Source organism: Castanea sativa, chromosome 3, assembly GCF_040712315.1.
Source record: "Castanea sativa cultivar Marrone di Chiusa Pesio chromosome 3, ASM4071231v1".
NCBI lineage: Eukaryota > Viridiplantae > Streptophyta > Magnoliopsida > Fagales > Fagaceae > Castanea > Castanea sativa.
In genome coordinates this window covers 37582139-37588486 of record NC_134015.1, presented here as the reverse complement: position 1 = coordinate 37588486, position 6348 = coordinate 37582139, and the positions used below count along the sequence as shown (strand labels likewise).

Below are 6348 nucleotides of genomic sequence, written 5' to 3'. Positions count from 1 at the left end.
ACTAAGGAAGTTGCAAAGGTTTCTTAGCAAGGAGAGGACAGACCAATTGCAAGAGCAAGCCATTAAGAGGGAAAACGAGCGTCCTAGACCACCCCTTGGAGACATAAGGATGATTGTAGGGGGCACCGTAACCACCGGTTCAACAAGGAAGGTGCACAAGACCTACCTCAGGATGGTTCAAAACGTCCAGCTGACGGGCTTAGTCCTAAAAATGGCATGCCTCAACAACCCTGTAATCGAGTACACAGAGGAGGATGCTTGATGTCTCCACCACCCACACAACGATGCGCTTGTAGTTAGCATACTGGTAGGGGACTACAACACTCACCAGGTCCTCATGGACAATGAGGGCTCTGCTGATATACTCTACTACTCAGCAATCCAGCAAATGAGGATTAAGAGAGAATGGTTGGTTCCAACTAATGCGCCACTCGTTGGATTTGAAGGAACAAGAGTGTACACCCTCGATGTGGTCACTTTACCTATAACAGTCGATGATCACCCTCAACATATCACCAAGGATGTCACATTCCTAGTTATTGACTATTCATCCGCTTACAACGCCATCCTGGGCTGTCTTACCCTTAATTCATGGAAAGTCGTAACTTCAACTTACCACCTGATGATCAAATTCCCCACTAAATACAAAGTGGGAGAGGTACGAGGAGATCAAGTAGTGGCGCGCGAATGCTACATTGCCATGCTGGAGATGGACGATCATCTACAAACCATGAGCATAGAAGAACAAAGGACAATAGCAGAGCCTGTGGAAGGGTTGGAAAAGGTACTCCTTGATGACTCTAGGCTTGAGCGAACGACCAAGATCAGCACTCTCGCTAGCCTACCAGTCCGTCAGGCGCTTAACGCATTTCTAAAGGAGAACCAGGATGTCTTCACCTGGAGCCATGAAGACATGCCCAGAATTGATCCTTCAATCATAGTCCACAAGTTAAATGTATCGCCATCATTTTCTCCCATCTATCAGAAGAAGCGGGTGTTCACACAAGAGCAGGACAAGGCTATAGAGGACGAAGTTCACAAGTTACAGGAAGCAAAATTTATAAGAGAAGTATATTACCCCGATTGGCTGGCCAACGTGATGATGGTCAAGAAGGCCAAAGGGAAGTAGAGGAAGTGCAAAGATTTCACATACTTGAACAGGGCATGCCCCAAGGATAGCTACCCACTTCCACTCATTGACATCTTGGTGGATTCGACAGCAAAGCTTATATGACATGACCAATCAATAGAAATACCCTTGTCATATATTCCATACATCACACTAGATAGATATCATATTCATGGAATACGAGTCACCTTCAAGATGCCTTGGTGGTGAAATGGTAGACACGCGAGACTCAAAATCTCGTGCTAAAGAGCGTGGAGGTTCGAGTCCTCTTCAAGGCATAATATTGAGAATACTCATTGAATGAGCAATTCAATAAGAGGTGCCTGTTGGCATTTCAGACTTCCTTCTCCTTTCAGGGCCTATCCGAAAGAGAATCCAGTACTTCTTGGTCGTGAATATCTAAATAGGAGAAACCGCCCCGTGGATATCTTGCTTCGGAACAAAATAGACACTAGTTGCTAAGCTTCATGGACACGTTTTCTAGTTACAACCAGATCAAGCTAAACAAAGCTGATCAGGAGAAGACTTTTTTTGTCACCAGCCAGGGTCTCTTCTGCTACAAAGTAATGCCATTCGAACTTAAGAATTTGGGGGCCATATATCAAAGGCTAATGAACAAGATGTTTGCACATGAGATTGGGAGAAACGTTCAAGTCTACGTGAACGACATATTGGTAAAGAGCCAACTGGAAGACGACCATTTGGACAGCCTCAAGGAAACCTTTGATACCCTTCGTTCGTACAACATGAAGCTAAATCCGAACAAGTGGGCATTTGGGGTGACGGCCAAAAAATTTCTAGGGTTTATGGTATCCCAGAGAGGTATTGAGGTCAACCCGAACAAGATACTAGCAATAATGGAGATGACACCGCCAACGAACATCGAGGAAGTACAAAGCCTCAATAGCAAAGTAGCCGCACTAAACAGGTTTGTCTCGAGAGCAACGGAAAAATGTCTGCCTTTCTTCCACACATTGAAAAAGTCATTTGAATGGACGGTTGAATGTCAGCAAGTGTTCGAAGATTTGAAAGCATACCTGTCCACCCCACCGTTGCTGAGTCCCTCGAAACCAGGGGAGGAATTGTTCCTCTATCGAGCCGTCTCCCCGACGTTTGTCACCGCAACCTTAGTCAGAGAAGAAGACAGACTACAGAAGCCAATGTACTACACTAGCCGGGCACTCCATGGTGTAGAAGAGAGGTACCCCCCGATGGAGAAGCTTGCATTCGTGTTAGTAATCGCGGCTTGTAAGCTTAAGCCATACTTCTAGTCCCATACTATGGTCATCCTAATAGAAAAGCCTTTGCGGAGAGCAATGAGTAGCCCCGAAGCTGCTAGACAGATGGCACTATGGGCGATTAAGTTGAATGAATTCGACGTACAGTATCGCCCACGTGCGACCATAAAAGGGCAAGTCGTCACTGACTTCATCGCGGAATTTACCAACATGGAAGGTCAGGGGGCAAAAGCGCAGCCTCAATGTAGTATCCACACAGACGGATCGTCCAACAAACATGTAGGCGGAGCTAGTATAGTACTCCATTCCCTAGAAGGGGACGAGATCAAATGCATGATCCGACTTGACTTTCCTACGAGCAAAAACAAGGCGGAGTACAAAGCCTTGATAGCAGGGCTTGATCTAGCCATAGCAGCAAGAGCTACAAATGTGGTCGTATATTGCGACTCTTAAGTAATCACATGTAAACGGCAAGTACGAGTGTAAGGGCGAACGTGTGAAGAAATACCTCGAACAAGTGAAGAATCAAGTGAACAACCTCCAAGAGAAGTTTGTTCAAATCCCAAGGGAGGAGAACGAGCAAGCATAAAACACATGCTCATCCCCAGTCAGGCACTATCCTTCGTTTAAAATTCACCATTAGTAGACAGCATCAGTATGCAGGAGATAGGTTCCGAGAACAACTGGACCACACCAATAACCTCCTACTTGAAGGACGACATGCTACCAAATGACAAGGGGGCCATTAGGAAGTTAAGGTTCAGGCAACACGATTCGTGCTAAAAAAAGGCATCTTGTACAAAAGGGGCTTCTCTTATCCGTACCTTAGGTGTTTTAACTCCGAGGAGGCAGATTATGTCATGAGAGAAATCCTCGAAGGAATCTGCGGGAACCATTTAGGATTGTGGTCATTAGTGCATAAACTAATTCAGGCAAGATACTATTAGCCCACCATGCTGAAGGATGCCCATGCGTACGTCAAAGCTTGCGAAAAGTGTCAAAGGTTTGGTAACCTCATCAGACAACCAACAGAGGAGCTCACTCTAATGACAGCCCCATGGCCTTTCTCTCAATAGGGGTTGGACATCATGGGTCCATTCCCAACAGCAGTAAGACAATTGAAATTCCTAGTAGTCGATATAGACTACTTCACTAAGTGGGTAGAAGCCAAAGCCCTCGCCACCATCACAAAGAAGAATGTGCAAAGCTTTATATGGAGGAACATCACCTACAGGTATGGCATACCTAGAGTACTGGTCTCAGACAACAGAAAGCAATTCGACAACGATTCGTTCAGGGATTTTTTCTCACAATTGGGAATAAAGAATTACTACTCATCACTCGCCCACCCTCAAGCCAACAGACAAGTCGAGGTTACGAACCGATCATTGCTAAAAATCATCAAGACTCGGCTCGAGGGGGCAAAGGGAATATGGTCGAAAGAATTGCCAAGCATTTTATGGGCTTATAGGACGACGGCAAGGACGCCCACAGGAGAGACTCTGTTCCGACTAGCACACAGAAGCGAGGCAGTCATCCCAGCTGAGGTCGAACTCACAAGCTATAAAGTCAAGAACCATGATGAGACTAGGAATGATGAAGCTATGCGCCTTCAGCTTGATTTGGTGGACGAAGTCAGGGGGACGGCTGAGTAAAGGTTAGCACGGTACCAAGACCTTATGGCCAAGCACTACAACTCCAAAGTCAGACACTGGGACTTTCAAGTTGGAGATCTCGTCTCGAGGAAGGTGACGGGAGCCACTAGAGATCCCGCTTAGGGAAAGCTTGGATCTAATTAGGAAGGACCCTACAGGATCGTGTCATGGAGAAGGAAAGGTACCTACCACCTAGAAACGCTAGATGGGCAAAAATTACACCACCCATGGAACATGAAGCACTTGAAGAAGTACTACCAGTAGACAGAGGCGTAGACAATGACACTCCTTATTTCTAGTTTATTTTCTTTTTATTTTTGCTTTTTATTATCTGCAGTACTTTTTAAGCCCAAAGGGCAGTTTTTTATTCTTTGAGAACAAAATCTACATAAGTATTTATCACAATAAGAGGAGTTATTCAGATATGTCATGTCTGCAGAAATATTTACTAAGTCCACAAGTGGACGGGTTCATCCTAAGCGATGACTTATATTTATTTAAGTCCACAAGTGGACGGGTCCATCCTAAGGATGACTTATATTCTATCAAGTCCATAAGTGGACGGGTTCATCCTAAAAGATGACTTATATTCTATCAAGTTCATGAGTGGACAGGTTCATCCTAAGGGATGACTTATATTTATTTAAGTCCACAAGTGGTCGGGTTCATTCTAAAGGATGACTCCAAAAGTGGACAGGTTCATCCTAAGAGATGACTTATATTTCTTTAACTCCACAAGTGGACGGGTTCATCCTAAGGGATGACTTATATTTATAAAAGTCCACAAGTGGACGGGATCATCCTAAGAGATGACTTATAATTATTTAGTCCACAAGTGGACGAGTTCATCCTAAGGGATGATTATACTTATTAAAGTCCACAAGTGAACGGGTTCATCCTAAGGGATGATTTACGTTTGTTAAAGCCCCCAAGTGGACAGGCTCATCCCAAAGAATGATTTAAATTAATAAAGTCCACAAGTGGACGGGGTTATCCTAGCTAATGACTTACCCACAACTAGACGGGCCCATCCAAACATTTAAATTAATGAAGTCCACAAGAGGACAGGTTCAACCCAATGGTTGATCTGAATTTAGACGAGCATGTCGCAAGCGTATATTGTCACATATATGATCAAAATACAAGAAATAAAATCCCAAAATATTATAAATGCCTACAGGAAACAGTTAAATTAACAAAAACATTGTTCTCCTAAAAGATCTTTACATTTGCCAAAAAAAAGACTACTCCTGATCCACGAGGCTTTCTCCGTCCTTCAGTTCAGTTTTCTGATCCCTCTTAGGTGGACAAGCTTCCTCCCTAGTAGATTTGGATTGATCTTCATGAGGCATACTCTCCCCATCACCTTGAGGGCTGACAGTGGTGTCATCTGTGAACAACTCATCGGTGCTTTCTGAGTAGACAGGCTGAGCTGGAGTTTGGGCTTGGGCATCAATCGAAATATGGGACAAGTCCAAATCCGGAAAAGAGGCTTTGACTTGATGGAAGCAATTTTCAAGCCATCCGCAAAGAAGCCACTGAGCTCTGTTAGGACTTAGGAGGGCGTCGGAGTCACGATACTCCTATATCAAATCTTCCTTAGCCTAACGAAGCTAATCCTTGACATTTTTTTATCTCTTTCTCCTTGACCTCAAGGACCTTCCTCAACACCTTCGTCTACTTCTCCAGCTCACCACGGAGTTTCTCTAACGCGGCAAGCTTCTTTTCCTGGACCAATTTCCAGGCCTTCAACTCCCCTAGCTCCACCTTCATTGCCTTTGTCTTTGCCCTCATGTGGTTCAGCACCGTCTCATGGGATAGGCAACGGTCCATCAAGACCGTCATCCTAAGCATCCCCTACAAAGAAAAATTAACAACAAGGGTTATAAAAATAAGGAGATAGCTCGACGGAAGGAAGAAAGGAATGGATGTACCTGTGCAATGTTAAATAGGCCCGTCTCCCCCATGGCCTCGGTTGCACAGTTGCTTAAGTCCTCATAGTCATCATCTTTGATGATGGACGACAATTGCTCAAGTGCATACTGAGAATCTTCAGGAAGGAGGACGGGGCATTTTTCAGCAACGGGAGCTTGACCCGTTATGATACCTTTACCCTTCCCTAGACCAGGCAAGGGGGGCTTCTTTGCATCAGAAGTCACCTCGACGGTTGACCCTGCTGTAACCTTGGGTTTCTTAGGGGGACCTTGGGTCAGTTTTCTCTAACGGCTTCCTCTTCATGGACGAGTTGGTTGGACCCATCCCCTTGGGGGGTAGGCTTCCATCTTGCTTCTTCTTCGCAGTAGCCTGCTGCTTGATGAAAGCCCTT

At 45.0% G+C, this 6348-nt stretch overlaps 1 protein-coding gene and 1 non-coding gene across 2 annotated transcripts; both read left to right on the top strand.

Moving 5' to 3' along the window:
• Positions 1 to 337: 337 nt before the first annotated feature.
• On the top strand, positions 338 to 1129 carry LOC142628895 (uncharacterized). Its single transcript, XM_075802927.1, has one exon. The coding sequence runs from the start codon at positions 338 to 340 to the stop codon at positions 1127 to 1129; it is 792 nt and encodes a 263-aa protein (XP_075659042.1).
• A 197-nt stretch (positions 1130 to 1326) lies between these two features.
• Positions 1327 to 1407, top strand: TRNAL-CAA (transfer RNA leucine (anticodon CAA)). Its single transcript has one exon. It is a non-coding gene; the product is annotated as a tRNA-Leu (tRNA).
• The last annotated feature ends 4941 nt before the right edge of the window (positions 1408 to 6348 follow it).

Excerpts from the sequence above, each read along its gene's own strand:
- LOC142628895 (XM_075802927.1), top strand. The coding sequence starts at position 338 with ATGGACAATGAGGGCTCTGCTGATATACTCTACTACTCAGCAATCCAG.